Source organism: Rosa rugosa, chromosome 1 (genome assembly GCF_958449725.1).
Source record: "Rosa rugosa chromosome 1, drRosRugo1.1, whole genome shotgun sequence".
NCBI classification, from domain to species: domain Eukaryota; kingdom Viridiplantae; phylum Streptophyta; class Magnoliopsida; order Rosales; family Rosaceae; genus Rosa; species Rosa rugosa.
Genome location: NC_084820.1, coordinates 17,232,314 through 17,250,754, shown reverse-complemented (window position 1 = coordinate 17,250,754; position 18,441 = coordinate 17,232,314). Strand labels below are relative to the sequence as shown.

At 40.3% G+C, this 18,441-nt stretch overlaps 1 protein-coding gene across 1 annotated transcript; it reads right to left on the bottom strand.

Moving 5' to 3' along the window:
- Positions 1–17,197: 17,197 nt before the first annotated feature.
- On the bottom strand, positions 17,198–17,917 carry LOC133715484 (RING-H2 finger protein ATL1-like). Its single transcript, XM_062142024.1, has one exon. The coding sequence runs from the start codon at positions 17,915–17,917 to the stop codon at positions 17,198–17,200; it is 720 nt and encodes a 239-aa protein (XP_061998008.1).
- Between the last annotated feature and the right edge of the window lie 524 nt (positions 17,918–18,441).

Genomic DNA, 18,441 nt, shown 5'->3' with positions numbered 1-18,441 from the left:
TATCGTTCCCATGGCATTTGTCACGTGCTCGATCTGGACTTGGACATAATCATATGCATCGTTGAAAACTTGACATAGTACTGAATATAGAAATGTTCAGAAACTCGATCGAGAAGCTAAGAGGGAAGGTGCGTGCATGAAAAGTACATACCTGTAGGTGTTAATCGATCTCTCTATAGCGACTTCCACTTTAGTTTTTTTTTTTTTGAAAGGTAGTATTTGAAGTTTGAGGAACATAGATGCTCAAAGTATAAAAAATTTCTTATTTTTGAAGGGCTGGCTATATGCAGCATCCGTTACCTTTTGTTCTTGGAACTCTTTGAGACATTATTGAATAACTTATTTACTGTTGTTAGAAGGAAAAAAAAAAGAAGAAGAAGAAGAAGAGGCTAAAACAATAATAAGCGAATTATTGATGCTTCATTATATAATGAACAGATATTTAAGATGATTATCTCTTTCATATATTGTACGTAAAGATCAGTTATTCTATTTTTGTATACAGATCGACATCTATATTAAACTAAACCTTATGTGCGTGGATTATATTGTAAAATGTCATTCTACTATTATATGTAACCGTTTGACACCAACGCAAATCTTTGGCTTTTAGCTTTTGTCTTTCTTTCTTTTTCTTTAATAAAAAAAATATTGTACCATCTCTTGTGACTTTTGTGAATCTGTGATTTAGTTTTGGCTCAAGTTCTCAAAGAAATGTCATTCCATATTTGTTCGTATGCTTATCTTCTCTGTGTCACTCCCTGGTAAGTGTTTTTGTAATATTGTAATTAAGTCTGAGTTAATGAAGTATTATCATTTCTTCAAAAAAGAAAAACAATGTAATAATAAAATACATTTTGAATACTTCGAAATTCTACAAAAACATAAACTTAAAATATATATATATCTTTTGTTACATTAATTGGAGAGGTATATATATTGAATAAAAACTTAGCCAGTTTTACCCCGCCCAATCACTTTCCTCACAACTATAGCCACTTTTTTTTTTTTTTGAAGGAAGGACGACAAACTATATTAAATAAGAAGGAAAATGGTTCATACGGTACCCCGCCTTTACATCCTTATAACTTTTGGTACCTCAGCTTTGAAAAATATCAATATGGTACCTGAGGTTCTTGGCCCAACTGAAGATTGGTACATATCGCCGTTAGTTCCGTTACGGAAGTTGTCAAGTGACAATTTTTGAAGGGTATTTTTGTCATTTCATGCCTCTTTTTTATTTTTATTATATATATATATATATATATATATATATATATATATATATATATCTCTCTCTCTCTCTCTCTCTCTTTCTCTCTCTCTCTCTCTCCTCCTCTCGCCTTCTTCTTATGCACATTTGGTCAAACACATGCCAAAAATTGCAACACCAAGGTGTGTGCTTGAGGGGAAGCAGATCCGTTACAGATCGCCTTCGTCCGCCGAACCCCTCGAGTCTCAGACCAATTCTCCGCCCTCCGATCTCAGGGAGCTCCGACTCCCTCTCCGACAAGCTCTACAAGTATCGCAGCCTCCTCCTTTCAGTTAAATACAATTTTTTTTTCTTTTCTCAAAGGGATAACAGCTATCAGTTGCCTCTTTGCTTCACTGACCTTACAACCTTATCTCCATCACATCGTTCTTCTTCCAGGCGCCCAAAACCTCCTGAAACAGCGCCTATTTTTGTAAAAGAATGAAATTTTGATTTGGGAAGAGATCTGCATTTTTGGTTTTGATTTTCATGTTGGGTTTACATGCATCTTGATTTGAAATTTGTTCAGATTTGGTTTTTCTGCATCTTGGTTGAATCTAGAGAACTCATGTCAACCAAATTGGTACACCCAAATACGTAAAAGCGATGGATAACAGAGGATGCATATGGGGCAATTGTGAATTGAAGATTAGACCGAGAAGTTGCATATTTTGGCACTAATGGTTCTGCCAATTAATTTAGATTTTCTGGGTTTGCCTTGAGCATGATCTTGGCTCCATTAGCGATCTCAGACTCCCTCCATTAGAGACCTTTGGAGATGAGCTTTTGGCCGCGAGAGAGGACATTGGTGAAAGGTTGAAGAAGGACCTTCAGATTCTACCCATACCCAACACCCTTCTTGTTTTTCAGTCTCTCTCATCTTCTTCTGGCCACGTTGATCGGTGGAGGATCCATAACCAAGAGCTGAGAAGAAGAGGAGCTCTGAGAAGAAGAGAAGATTCTAAAAGAAGTTAAAAGACAGGTGTTTAGCTATAGGGAAGCCACGTCAAACATGGTTAGGAATGGCTGACCACAAGTATTGTCCAGTTGGGACATGACTGGAATTAGTGAGGATTAAGACATAAAATGACAAAAATACCCTTAAAAAATTGTCACTTGACAACTTTCGTAATGGAGCTAACGGCCATATGTACCAATCCTCGGTCGGGCAGAGAACTTCAGGTACCGTATTGATTTTTTTTTTTTGTCAGGTACCAAAAGTTATAAGGAGCCAAAGGCGGGGTACCGTACGGACCATTTTCCCTAAATAAGAACTAAAGAGTACATGGAGTGATGCAACAACATCTAAAGAAAGCAATAAAATATAGCAAGATGCACAAACGCATCTATAACATAGAAAAATAATAAAGGATAACAAGATGCACAGACGCATCTAGAATGAAAGGTAACCAGGATGTGACTAGAGGTGGCAAACGGGCCACTAAGCACGAGCACGGCACGCTTAAAAGCGGCCCGGCACGGCCCAAGCCCGTTAGTGGCCCGACACGACCCGAGCACGTTAGAATAACGGGTCGGGCTGGGCCTAAGAATATTGGCCCATTGGCCCGGCCCGGCCCGAGCCCGTAATGGGCCCGGCACGGCCCGAGCGCGACATATTGTGGGCCGGCCCGTTACAAACACAAAATTTCATTTAAAAAAAAAAATATATATTTAAAAACTACAATGATGAGATTTGAATATGAGATCTTTTTATTTAAAATCTCATGACAATTCCACCAATGCTTTCTTTTATATTGTCAAAATAATGAAACAAAACATTATATCCTTGTTTTGACATAAGTATATTTTCTAAATATTAAATATATGTTTATTAATAAAAACTAATCTCATAATAATACAACTATAGAATGAAGGAAAGAATAATAGATACTAAATCTTAATTATATTAATAAAGATTAATTTCACAATAATATACTAAAAACAATATATTTTAAGTTTTTTCTTTCTTTCTTTCTTATAGTGAAATATAAAAAATTATTAGAAATCTAATCTTAAAAAGCTAAGATTAAGAAAAACGTTGTAGAACTTAATTTATTTTAATTTTCTAAATAGTTAAATAAAATTAATTTTTATTTGTTCAAATTAAGATTTTAAAATCGTGCTTTATAGTGGGTAGGCACGAGCACGACCCGGCATGATATGGGCTCGGGCCATGGGCCGGGCCGGGCTTAATGTTTAAGTAAATGGGCCGGCACAAGCCCGACACGATAATAAATGGGCCGGCCCAAGGACGGCACGAAACATGACTAGGCCCGCTTAAAATGGGCCGGCCTGGCCCGTTTGCCACCTCTAGATGTGACTTGATGACGAACTCCATCGCTGCACTGCATATGTCACGAGAGCAGTGTAAATATTATAGTAACCGTAACTGTAACCAGTGATATGATCACCTAGGAGAGGTAATTCACTCACTTGGAGTTCGAAAGTAACCGAGGGTGTCAAAAACTCAAGAATTAGCAAACGAACTCCCAAGAACCAGAACCAATACTAGATCAATATGAGCAGCTGTCTCAGATTCAAGATCCGAATTTGAAAGCGACCAGGGTCCTAAATACGGATCCAAAACCGACGTGAGACTAAAATCAAATCTGCCAAAGCAGACTTGACCCAAACCCAGGCCCGTTTGAATCTGATTTGGGCACCCAAGCACATGAGCCCCCTGACATCAACCCATCTCTGAACACCCGTGCGTCTGGGAACCCATTCTGACCTACGCCGCTGTCCCACCGAGCCTCCCCGTCGTGCTGCTAAGAAAGTTAGGCCAACACCGGATCGAGCAACCCATAGGCAGAGCCCCCAACCATCAGGCACCACCCATTGCAATCGGGCACCACAAAATCGCCACTGGGGAGCCGAACGCAAAATTGCCATCCACCGCCGAAGCACTGCAGCGGCACCCCAAAGTCTGATCGCCCAAATCGGAGAGGATCCGAACTCAAATCCTTTTTCCATGATAGAACCAGGATCCCATGTTTGGTTTGGATCCACCAGATCACGCCGCCGCCCTCCACCACCATCATTGAAGCAGAGTGCAACCGCATCAACAAGAGCAAAGCCTGCAGGGGGTGAATCCCATAGACAAAAAGATGAGATTAGAGAGCAGCAACCCAAAGGTTGAAGAGGTGAGATTCTCGAGTCCAAAGGACTCGACAGCCAATGGCCACGGACGCCGACGTCGCAAGCCAAAGATATCGAACGGCCAAACCCTAGGGTTAGCCGCCGCAAAGAGGAGAGAGCGAGAACTCTCATATTTTTTTAACTTTTTGATGTTGTTAGAACTATAGCCACTTAGATCCGAGGGCATCGATCATTTATTTACCTTTAGTTACTTATATAAGGGAAGTGGTGTTCTATAAGCAATATTTAAGCATATATATTATTCAATCCATTAACCTCCATATGACCTCTTATTAGCTATATAAGCTTTTAGAATTCAGACTACATAGTCCTCCATCAACGAAACTTAGTTGCAGGGATTCGACTGATTCTACGGCTGCATTGCAAAGTCACATCATATATATCCTCGACAATAACAGTAACAGGCCGCTCGTGCACGTTTTCCAGCTCATGATAATCTATAGGGAAGGCCCCAAGTACTTTTCTAAGAATAGTTTCCTGCTCATCTTTAGAGCAAGGTCACCCGTTGGGTCACCGGGTCACCCACTATTCACTATTTTTTAGTGTTTATTTCCATTATCTGGGTCACCGGCACAGTTTCCAAACTGACCTGAGTCACCGGGTCAGTTTGCAGGTCACGAAAGTGATTTTGGTGACCCAGGTCAGTTTAGAAACTGTGCCTGTGACCCAGAAGGTGAAAATAAACACTAAAAAGCAGTTAATAGTGGGTGACCCGGTGACCCAATAGGTGAATTTGCTCTTAGGGATTTTCATGTCGCTGTGCACCTCAGTCACCAGCACTGAACACGTACTAGTATTGACACAGGTCTCTGATGAGTTTCTTATCTTCAAGGCCAGTTGCTAGCTATTTCTTTATGAATAACTCCAATATCAGCATCATTTGAAATAAACATGCTTTCGATTGACTTGTAGAGCCTAAATAGAATCTGAAGCACATTGTTGTCCTCATTGCTTCGATAATAATGTACGTCTCTCCGTAATTGACGTCATGTTTGCAGAACTAAAGGGTCAGGGAATAGTATATAATGCCTAATGGGTAGGTATGTATGTATGTAACTGCCTACCTTGGTAGGGTAATAGTTTGGTATTGCTTTGCTTTTATAAAAATCAACTTTTTTCTAAAATTTTAGGTTTAAGATGTTTGGTAAATTAAAAAAAAAAAAAACAGCTTTCATAAAAAATTATATATGGATCATTCACAGCAGATTATATAAGCTACTCAAACTAGGCTAAATCTTTATCAAGATGTATTTTTTTTTATTGGGAGAGATCTTCGGAATATTTACTTCCCTTTAATTTTCTTCCTAATGTTTACATACGTGATCGAATACCTAATTGCAAATTCAATCCTAATGAAACCGGAAAAGGCAGTCCATGAAAAGCTACCTCGTTTGACACACATACTTGCAATCTTGTGGATACAAGAACAAACATATTTTTGATTTTGCAGGAATCTAACTGTTTTTACTTAATTAAAACAGGGTTTGTTCTTTACAAAGGTTCGTGGGATAAAGTAACGTTGCACTCTAGCTAATCATCATTCGTTGGAGACGGTAATTCTTTTCCTCAGTTGGCAATGTATGATGTTTTCTCTATCCCTTTTATCTGAATTGTCGGATGTTCTGGAGACTTGGGTGATTGACAATATGATACCCGAACTTACAAAGTTATCAAAGTAATACCCAGACTCAATTTTTCATTTCTCCGTCATACCCGCGGTAATTTTCGTCACGGAGCTGTTAACTTTACCACGTGAGTCATAAAATGAAGATAAAAAGACTGATTTACCCTATATCTGGCTTTTTTATTTTTTTCATTGAGCCCTCTGGGTTCATGAATAAAATTGGGGAAGAATCTTGACTGCGTTCGGAGGCTTCCCTGGTAGTGTCAGGTTCCTGTGGTCTTGGAGCCTTATTTTTAAGGTTACATTACGTTTGATTAGTCTAGGGTTCTGCTTTAGGTTTTTCATTCATGGCTCAATATTGTCGCAACCCGGCTATTCGGGTGAGTCATTTTGTAATTAATGTTCCTTACTTTACATTTAATGGATTGACACCCCCTTTTGATATATAAAAAGAAAAAAGAAAAAAAAAAGAAAAAAGAAACGTATATTTGTAAAAGTAAATTGGAATTGGAATTGGTCTACTAATTTCATTTCATAGTCCCTTTATATAGGGATACAATTACAATGGAAACATCAATTAACATCAATTACAATAATGATAGTAAATGCTGATTGTGATGTGATTGCGATTCCTTGATTCCCTCTTCGTAAGTTACTTTGACGAAGGAACATAATGTGTTTTTCCTTTAACACTCCCCCTTGTGCCAAGTCAAAGATGAAATGGTGCATGAGTTGTTGCCTCACTAAAAACCTTGCCAAGTAACAATAAAAACCCTGTGGGACAAAAAATACACCTTGGTCGAAGGAAAAGAGCACAACGCACCTTTTACATTTGAGGATGACACGTGTGTTAGACTCCCCCTGACGTCTACACCTCCCCCTGATCCTTACATTAATTAAGGGAACTTGGAAAGTCTTCGCATTCCTATGTTTTTCACATGTTTCTCAAATGTGGCCTTAGGCAATGATTTGGTGAACAAATCTGCCACATTCTCCTCATACCTTACTTGATTCACTTGAATCTTGAGGAGAGCCTGTTGTTACTGATTATAGAAAGACTTTGGCGATATGTGTTTTGTATTATCACCCTTGATATAACCTAGTTTCATTTGTTCGATGCAAGCTGCATTATCTTCATAAATGCAAGTAGGCTCTTCAGTGGTAGAACTCAAACCACTAGCCTCTCGAATATGTGTAATGATAGCTCTTAACCATATAGACATATACACTCACGAACTGCCTTCTGTAGAGCAATGATCTCTGAGTGGTTTGAGGAGGTAGCCACAAGGGTTTGCTTGGCTGATCTCCAAGATATCGCCGTGTTCCCAATGGTAAATACATAACCAGTTTGGGAACGACCTTTATGTGGGTCAGAGAGGTACCCAGCATCAGTAAAACCAACCAAAACATCATTTGGGGTTTTGGTGTAGTGAGTGGCGCTTTCGCCATCAACATTTCCTTTAGGGATTACAGTTCCATCTGCGGTCCGTCTGTAGGGAAAGAATAGTCCCAAGTCAATGGCTCCTTTTAGGTATCGAAAAATGTTCTTGATACCATTCCAATGACGCTGCGTTGACGCTGGGCTAAATCTAGCTAACAAGTTCACTGAGAATACAATGTCTGGTCGAGTACATTGGGCTAAGTACAATAATGCCCTATTGCACTTAGATAGGGAATTTCAGCTCCCAACACCTCTTCGTCATATTCCTTTGGACGAAATGGATCTTTCTTTGCATCCAAACTTCGATCGATCATGGGAGTGCTAGCAGGATGCGCTTTGTCCATGTTAAATCGCCTGAGCATCTTTTGGACATACGCAGACTGGTGGATTAGTATTCCACAAACTCGGTGTTCTTATTCATGGCCTAGACAGAATCGAGTTTTCCCAAGATCCTTCATCTCAAATTCAGATTTCAAGTAGGTCGCAGTTTCTCTTATTTCATCAAGAGTACCTATTATGTTCATATCATTGACATATACAGCTACAATTGCAAATCTGGAACTTGTTTTCTTTATGAATACACAGGGACATAATTCATCGTTCTTATATCTCTTCCCAATCAAGTAGTCACTTAGACGGGTATACCACATCCGCCCAGATTGTTTCAATCAGTAAAGTGAGCGTTTCAACCTAATTGCAAACGCACTCCGTGGTTTAGAGTCACTTGATTTGGGTAATGTAAGGCCATCAGACACTTTTATATATATCTCTGAATCTAGATCCCCATAGAGATATGTAGTAACCACATCCATGAGCTGCATTTCCAGTCCTTCGGAAACTACCAAGCTAACTAAGTAGCGGAACGTTATAACGTCCATTACGGGAGAGTATGTCTCCTCGTAGTCAATTCCAGGGCGTTGTGAGAAACCTTGGGCCACAAGGCGAGCCTTGTACCTCAGGACTTCATTCTTCTCATTACGCTTTCTGACAAAGACCTTTTTATGTCCTACAAGCTTTACACTTGGTGGGGTTAGCACTACCGGACCAAATATCTGTCTCTTTGCCAGAGAATCTAATTCTGCCTGGATTGCTTCTTTCCATTTAGGCCAATCTGCTCTTTGTTGACATTCTGCAATAGAGAGTGGTTCGATATCATTGTGCTCTATGATTTCTTGAGCAACAGTGTATGCAAATACATCATCAATGTGTATGGAAGATCTTTCTATCAACTCGTTCGCACTCTCATAATCCATTGAGATTTCTTTGTTCTCTGGAATCATTTCAAACATCGGAGCGTCCTCCAGTATTGATTCATGGACATAACTATAGTTAGAGACAATCTCATGAGAGAGATTCTCTACATTGATGATTAATGGATTGGTTTGTGCCTTACTCGCCCTCTTCTTCCTTGGGTAAGTGTCAATCAAACCAAGTGGCCTCCCCCTCTTCCTTTGGGGAGCCACGGCCTCAACCACACCTCCACTAAGTGTGGTTGCAGTGCCTTTATCTGCTGCACCGTGCCCCTTGTTGGGGAATTCTAACCTTGCAGGCACATTTGCAGCTGGTATATGTGATCTCGTCACTTTTGAGATATCAGTAAACGCATCAGGCATCGAATCTGCTACGTTTTGAAGATCGATTATTCTTTTCACTTCACTTTCACATTGAGAAGTGCGGGGATCAAAATGAGACAAAGTGGGGACAAACCACGACAATTCCTGTCGTTCTTTTAGAAAATCCTTTTTCCTATCTCCCCCTAACGACAGGAAGACTGCTTCATCAAAGTGACAATCCTCAAATCTAGCGGTAAAGAGATCACCTGTCAAGGGTTCCAAGTAGCGGATAATTGTTGGAGATTCGTATCCAACATAAGTACTTAATCGTCTCTGATGACCCATTTTGGTGCGCTGTGGGGGCGCAATAGGCACATATACTGCGCAACCAAATATGCGTAAGTATGAAATGTCAGGCTCATATCCAGTTACCAACTGGTACACAGAAAATGGTTGGCTAGCAGTGGGTCTGAAACGAATAAGTAAAGCTGCATGCAATATTGCATAACCTCATGCAGATATAGGCAGGTTAGTGTGCATAACCAGTGCCCTAGCCACCATATGTAGCCTTTTGATGGTGGCTTCTGTGAGACCATTTTGTGTATGCACATGGGGTACATGATGCTCTACATCGATCCCAATAGACATGTAATAATCATCAAATGCTTTTGATGTAAACTCTCCAGCGTTATCAAGCCTTATAGACTTGATATGGTGATCAGGGTGGTGAGCCCTTAAACGTATAATCTATGCCACGAGTTTTGCAAATGCAGCATTTCTTGTGGACAATAAAGCGACATGTGACCAGCGTGTCGAAGCATCCACAATAAAGTATTTGAATGGTCCGCATTCTGGATGGATAGGTCTATAGATATCCTTGTATCCTTAGTAAGAATGGAATATTTTGTTTTGTATCTTTAGCATAGGAATGTCTTGATCCTGTTTTTGCTAAAGAGCAGGCTTTGCAAAACGAGTGATGTGCGTTTGAAATAGTCAATGAGGCATAATGGGAGGGAGGTAGTGCTTCTGGTACTTCAGAAGGCAATGGCTGCATTTGAGCAGTACTAGGACCGACACCTTGCAGTGTGGTGGATTTTTGTCCCATGTTATTTTTCACTCGAAAGAAGGGATGTCCTTGTGAGTTCTTTAAAATACAGATCATCATGTCACGACCGGTAGGGGTTTCAATGATCCGAATCCTAGTGAGATACAGTCCACTAGATTGACTCATAAGTTTCTCTAAGGGCTAAATACTAACTACTACCCTGTAGTTTGGGTCTAAAATCAATTCAGTCCCTAAACTTCTAATTTCATCAAGAACACCCCTGCACTTTCAATTTTGATCTAATAGGTCCAATTTGTTAGTCTTCCGACAATTGAGTCATTTAACTTGTTGACGTGGCTCATATATGACCTATGTTTTATGATGTGGTGTTGAGGTGGCCTGCATAGTCAATTTTGGAGTGAGTCCCACTATCAGAAATCTATCAAATAAATAGTTTTTCAACAAATAATCCAACTATAACTTGCACTCATAACATAATATTAATGAATTGGACCTATTAGATCAAAATTGAAAGAAAATGGGTGTTTTTGATGAAATTAGAAGTCCATGGATTGAATTGATTTTGGACCTAAACCACAGGGTAGTAACCAGTATTTAGCCCTTTCTCTAAAATGAGTTTCCTTCCACATTCATTATAGGTAATATAAAGGTATTCAGTTCCATTCTCACACGTGTTTCTACATGATAACCGTTGGCACGAATATCTTTGAAACTTAACAAGGTTCGATTAGCTCTTGGTGCATACATAGCATTTGTGACTTTAAATGTTGTGCCGTTAGGCAGCAAAATTTTAGCAATTCCTCGCCCTTTTATTACTTGTGATGATCCAATCATCGTAGTCACAGAGGAATTACAGGCTATTAATTCAATGAATAATTGCATATTCCTTAATATGGTGTGGGTAGTCCCACTATCAACTAAACACTCAAGTTCTCCTCGATTCATTCCTACAAATAAATGGGAGGTATTATTAATTAACTCGAAAATATATCTCATATTCTTTAGAGTATTTCTATTTTAGGTAGAATGATAATCTTTTCATTCTTATAATTTTTCTCTAGATGTATTGCTTTACATCTTTATAGTGCTATTTCGAACCATGTAAATATGTGTGGTAAATAAAATCGAATAAATTCAATGCTTCAGAATAAAATCTCATATTTATTAATAAGCCAACAATAATCAAATCAAGGTCTTGTTCATAAATCTAATTCATCAAACCATTATTTAAATAAACTTTAAGACCAAGCAATAGTCTAATTAAAAATGAGGCATTATGCCTTCACAACTGTCTTTGGAAAATCAAATAAATAAAGTAGATCAGTCAAAATCTAGTGCATCCATTAACTAAGCAAGTTCCTCGTTGCCATTAAAGTCTGCAATTGTGAGGTTGATGTCTGGATCATGGCCTCCTTCTTCCATATAGTGAGCCTCTTGTTCTTTAGACTCCCTATACCTCTTGTAATTGGTTGCTACTCTGTTGCTTGGTTGGCAATTCTTGTACCAATACCCAATGACTCCACACCTATAGCATGGTTCATTGCCAACTCCTTCTTGTTTGACTGAAGGGTTCTTAGGTGCCCTTTGCACCTTGTTTCCATGACCACTAGGGCCAGCACCACCATCTCTGCGCCATACATTGGGAGGGCCTCCACGGCCCATACCACGACCCCCACGTCCCTTGCCACGTGGTGCATTGTTGCCACGTGGGTAGGGATCAGCACGTCCAACCCCCTCTACATTGGGGTTCTTTCCACCTTTCACTTTGCCATAATTAGCCTCTGAAATTTTCTTTGTCCCAACAGGCCTGGCATTGTTGTTCAAAAGAACCTCATTATGCCTCTCAGCCACTTGCAGTAGGTTGATCAGCTTATTGAAAGTTGTGATTCTTTTGTTGTCATACTCCAGCCGATACTGGTTCGCTAGTATAAGTGCTGAAGTAGGAAAGGTGGAAAGAGTCTTTTCGATCCTATCATTTTCTATGAGTTCTCTTCCACAGAAATTGAGACGTGCCTTTAGGCACAACATGTCTTTGTTGAAGTCATTGACCATTTTGTAGTCAAATTAGCGGATTTCATTCCACTGAACGGTCAGTTCTGGGAGCAAAGTGTCATGAATGTTCCCAAAACGTCCCTTAAGGGCATCCCACAGTTCTTTGGGTGTCTTCAACTGAAGGTACTTCCAGCGTAGGCTAGGATCAATATGTCGCCTGAGAAACATTAAGGCTCTTGCTTTCACCTTATTAGACGGTACATCGTCTTTGGGGTCGGTAATGGTGGCAGTGTAGTCTTTTGCCACAAAGGCAGTTTCTACATCGGAAACCCAACGGTGGTACTCAAGTCCTTTTGAGTCCAAAATGTCAAATTCAGGTTGAGTTGGATCAGTCATCTACATAAACAAGAGAGAAGAAATAAATTACGCAGTCATAAAGACATCCACGTGAATTATTTTCTAAAAATATGAATTAGATTTCAAGACCAAGATTCGTAATGGTCACATTTTTTTTTTCCGATGCTATGTGAAAATGTTTTATCACTGTAAGTATGTATTTATAATGCGCATGAATTTTCATTATCATGGCAAAACACAATTTTTGTATTGCATTCTAAATAAGTAATAATCATAGCACGTAATAAAGAATAAAACATAGCATATATAAAACTAAATTACTTACTCAAAAAAAAAAAATTACATGGCATGCTCAAATTTCACAAATATACCACAAAATATATGCTACATATAATAATAGCAATAATATATCATGCGTAAAAATAAAATATAAACAATAGCATAATATAAAGGCATGCTTAGGAATAATTATATCAAGGTAAATAAAATAAAACATGCTCAAAATTTCATGATAAAAACGTAAAAAATAAAATATAAGGCATGTTAAAAATAGTAAACATAAAATTCACATGCTTTAGGTTCCATGAATATATATAACACATATAATAAGATATATGAAAAATGGAATATAAACAAGGCAGCTAAAAAAATAAAAATAAAATAAAATAAAACATACTTGGTTTCGAGAAACAAAACAATCCTAGCACACGCGCGAGTTGATGCAGGCGTGCGTATTGTTTTTTTGGGTTGAGAAAAACTGGACCGTTTCCTCTTTCTTTTCAGCAGTGGGCCTTGTTTTTTATTTTTTTTTTTTTTTTTCTTTTTTCTGGGCCGGGTCTGTTCTTTGGGCCTTCTCTTTTTTTTTCTTTCTGGGCCAGGTCCCTTCTCTTTTTTTTTTCTACATTCTTTTTTTTTTTTTTTTTTTTTTTTTTGAATAAAGGGTGGTGCGGCTGCCCTCAAGCCTTCATTAAAGAAACTGTCGAATACAAGGGGGGGACAAAGAACCAAAACCCCTTATTACAATGCGCATCTAGAGAATATCCTGAAATACTATCATGAGTCTCTACTGAATAACTGTATTCAACTAAGCACCAACTAGCAAAGAGCGCTCGGATGGCGACTCTATTTGCTTTGACATAGGTCACACAGCGGTGACACAACGGAAAGATAACTAGATCTGCAACTCGATTACAGCTAAGCATAATATCCATATGACCAGCTTTCCCATCATGTTGCCACTGGACAAAACATCCAGTGACACTAAGTTTCACCCTACCACTAGGCGGCAACGACCATTTGACCACGCAAGGAACTCGCCGTTTGCCTAGAGCAGACATTTTGCTGTCATTGGGAAGTTGCGACCATTTGCTAATGCAAGGAACTCGCCGCCTACCCAGAGCAGACAAGGCACATAGAGTGCAAAAACAGACACCAAGCCCGACTATCCCTACACAACTACTGTAGAGACTTATTTTCAACAAAGCAACAACCATAAACAACCAACAGGAAATAAAGCAACTAGAAATGAAAGACCACCAGCAAGGCCCAAAAGCAAAAACTCGGCCCACCCACCATCTCCCCCGAGGACCCAACGCTGCAGTCCACCAAGCCTGCAGCCGACGCCATCCGCCGGAACCAGGCCGCCTCCTTGGAGCAAAATACCGCCGCGCCGCCTCCCTGCGCCGCCTCACCACCACGACCCATCGTCGGCCACCCAATAACCCGAGCAACGACCGAAACCAGATCCAAGAACGAGCGAAGCCAACGCCAGGCTCATCTCTGCCTTGAGATCGAGATCTCAGCCGCCACACAGATCCCAGTTGCCGCTGTGACGCTCGGCTTCGCTTCCGGCAAGTCGCATCCCAGAGCTGCACCGCGTTTGCCCTCACCCACGATCCCGGAAGGACAGATCGACATCGATCTCCCCACACCGAGATCGGCCCTTCTTTCTCCAGCCGTGGACCACGCTTCAACCCAAGAACCCCGCTGCAGTCCCAAACCAACATCCTCTCCCGGACCGAAACGCAGCGGCGGGAGTGCCGGCGGCGTTCGGCTGGGAGAGATCTCACCAACCAAACTTTTCTCTTCTCTCTCGCGCGTGGGGCGCGTTCAAGCACTGCTCTGTTCAGATCTAGCTACTTTATTTTCTACCTTCTTTTCTTTGTTTTTTGTTTTTTTCTTTTCTCTCTTCTTTTTCGCGTCTTCTTTCTTCCTTCTGGTTCTCTCTTCTCCTTCCTTCTGGATTGCAGATGGGTGTCTGCAACGATGTGTGCAGCAGTTCGTGCGGCTGGGCAGTGGGGGCGTGCAGTAGGTCGTGCGACTGGGCAGCGGGGGCGTGCAGCAGGTCGTGCGACTGGGCAGCGACGGTGTACGGCTAGGTAGGGGCTGGGCTGCAGTGCGTTGAGAGGCAGTGTAGGCCGAGGTGAGGCCGCGGCTAGGCGGGATCGGTGGACTGCTGGGGGCTCTCCTTGCAGGGATCGCGCTGCTCGCGGTGGACTGCTGGAATCGGTGTGCGCGAGGGTGCTGGGCTGCTGCAGGAGGGTGGGTTGCTGGAGGGCGCGTGGGGCTGGGATGCAAGCGCAGGGCGATGCGTGCGGGGCAGTGGGCTGGAGGCCCGTGTGGTCTGCTAGGCGCTGGGCTGCAGATCTGTTGGTGGTCTGCTAAGCGTGAGGATGGCTGGATCGAAGGCGGCGCGGGGTGAGGCCTGTGTGTTGCTGGCGGCAGAAAAGAAAAAGTTTTTTTTTTTTTTTTTCAAAGCTAGGGTTTTTTCTTTTTTCAACGGGAAGAAGAAAGAAACTAGAAAACTAGGGTTTTTTTTTTCTTGGCTATTGGCTCTGAGCGTGCTGATCACGTGTAAAAGTAAATTGGAATTGGTCTACTCATTTCATTTCATAGTCCCTTTATATAGGGATAGAATTACAATGGAAACATCAATTAACATCAATTACAATAATGATAGTAAATGCTGATTGTGATGTGATTGCAATTCCTTGATTCCCTCTTCGTCAGTTACTTTGACGAAGACATATAATGTGCTTTTCCTTTAACAATATTTGCCTAATTGCAAATTCGATTCAAATCACATCAATTTTGGAAAAGTCCAAAACAAGTGTTCGCTTGTTGACACACATTGGTTACAACACACACACACACACACTAGCATCAATGAAACATTAGGGATAGAGAAACATTAGGGGAAATCTGGGAATGGAAAGATACTTTTGATCGGAACAGTAGATTTTAAGTTGAATTACATCCCTCATGAAAAAAAAAAAAAAGAGTACTAGTACTCCTTATGGCTACTTGGCTAGTAAAATAAGTAGAATATATAAGGATTAAATACTTGTTACTCCCTCACTTTTTATTTTTATTATTTTTTTATTGTTCTCTTTTTTTTTCTTTTTCTTTTTTGCTGCTTCTCTCTCTCAGCTCTCACTCTCTTTCTCCCCTCCTAAAAACAATCCCTAGACTCCATGAAATCATAGTGATTCTATCAGAATCTCTAGAAAAAGATCAATACCAAGAAGAGGCCTTCTTCATATCCATCTCATCAGTAAGTTCAATTCCCCCAATTTTGGGTTAAATTTTGTTTCTTTACTCGAATCAAAATCGCTCAAAGTTTCGATTGTCGTTACCGAAGATCAGGAACCAATATCTCTCTTTCACTTCACCTTCCGCTCCGTCCTAAAACCCCACCAGCACCACCACGACGTCAGCCACAGAACCTTCATGGATGCCAGCATAAACTGGGTTCGCGACCACGTCCTCGACCACCTGGTCGAGAGAGAGAGAGAGAGGAAGAGAGAGAGAGCTCTGGCCAATCATCAACATCAAGAACCTCATCAAATCAGAGCCTTCCAAATCCCTCCCCATTTCCATCCTCACCAAAACCCGACACTCCCTCATGATCGATTTCCACGCGCCCTGTCGAGTTTGTCTGCCAATACCCCTCTATTTTCGAGGAGTTCCTACTCGCCGGCATCGTTGTTCAGCTTCATGTCCGCCTCACCCCGCAAGTCCTCGATTTGTTATCGTCGATTGAGAAAGACTCAGATCCTCTGCCGGCTTCAGATGAAAATAAAATTTAAAAACAAGATCTCAACAAAAATTAATTTGTTTTATAGATACAGACAAAACATTTCAAATAAAACTATAAAAAAAAAAAAAAATTGGATAAACTATAAAACATTTAAAACCTTTTATCAAAACTTTCGTAATTCTTTTTTTTTTCCTGTCATTCATATTTTTAATTGAAGTTGAAAGTTTTTCCTTTTAATAGTCTCATTTTTTATAGCCACAATATAAGTGAAAATAAATGATATTACAAAAAAGAAGATGGTAATTTTACAAATTTATCCTTGAAAAATGAGTCACATGTTTGGCACATGTCAGTTTTTAACGGAACATTAACGAAAGTTAGTGATAGGTACTATTTGAAATAAATCGAAAAGTTCAGGTACTGGTTGTAATCAAAATTGAAGTATAGACATCGATAAGATAGAGAATAAGTTCAGGTACCATTTGTGATAATTACCCATCTGTTTAATTTAAAATTTTTGGATTAAACTGTTTTATGGAGAAAAGTACAGGGAGTAACAAGTATTTAATCTAATATATAACAAACAGAAGAATACTAAATTTACAGGAAAGCTAGGAAGTAAGAGCAAACCAGCGATCAATGGATATAAATTGATTTTGATCTGCAGTATTCTTTGATGGAAGATAACAACGATTTATAACCTATACAAAAATATCAATGTCCAAGCAAATCTTCTTCACAAGGCATTGGGTATCGGCACAAAGGACACAAGTGACTGGTCATTAGCCACTGGACACTGCAATTTTCATGGAAAATGTGTGAACAAGGCAGGCGAACAGCTTGAACGCCACCCTCAAAACACTCCATACAAATAACACACGACTCTTTTACATCTTCCGAATCATCAAGGCTCACTCTCTCCAAATCTTTAATGAATGATTTAGCTGCTGGAATAGGCCTGACCTCATATGTATCCATGGATTCATTTGTAACCCTCGGAATCATCCGATCGGATCGATCCCTCATATATTGAAGTCGGCAAGTAACACGTTTGATGTCCACACAGATAGGCAGCATGGTATTGGCCGATTCGAGCACCAGAAATATTTTTTCTATGATGACTGGTCGCTCATCTTCTGGGACATCCATCCGCGAAAGAACCTCATACATGAGCACAGTGGATGCACTCCTATCAGACAATAGCTCGGCACGAGAGACCTCTGTAATGGTTTCTTGAGCTCTTAAAACTTTTGGATTTGGAATAACTATCATTGGGACATCATTATCTTCTGAGTCCCAACCGCTTATTGATAAGTTGTAGCGTTTGAATTTGATGGGTAGAACTGCGTCTTGTGGAAGTTGGGACTGAATATTGTTGATCAAGGGTTGCCTAGTTTGTCGTACACGACTGATATAGTAGTTTTCGACTAACATGCTTGAGCTTAGCAATAATAAGGTAGATAATTGAATGAGGGTGGTTTATATATATTATATATACACACACACACACTCCAGATAAGTGGACCTAAACCGAGTTGGAGAAGGATTTCAATTCCAACTGAAATAATGATTTCTACCCGTCAGAAATTATTGGTAACACGAGATTATAATTTCCGAAATTCCACCACTGTACTTTTCCTTAATTAGTGCTTTCTATAGAAAGAAGGATTAAATAATTTTTTTCCCTTGACAAAATCACAAATTGGAGTTTTCTCTCTCTCTAGAGAAACCCTAAAGAAGCCGCCGACTTCTACAACCTCGTTCTCGTCTGGTGGCGATCCGACGTCACTTCATCGACAACGGAATATAGTACTTGGTCCTTTGGATTGTTGTGCCCGTGGATTTGACAGGTTTGGTTTGGCGTGGTTTTCCCAGATTGCTCTACGACGGGGCAGCCATGAACACTGATTCAAGGCATGAGTAGGTTGTGCAGGGGTGACTGGATCATAATCCAGATC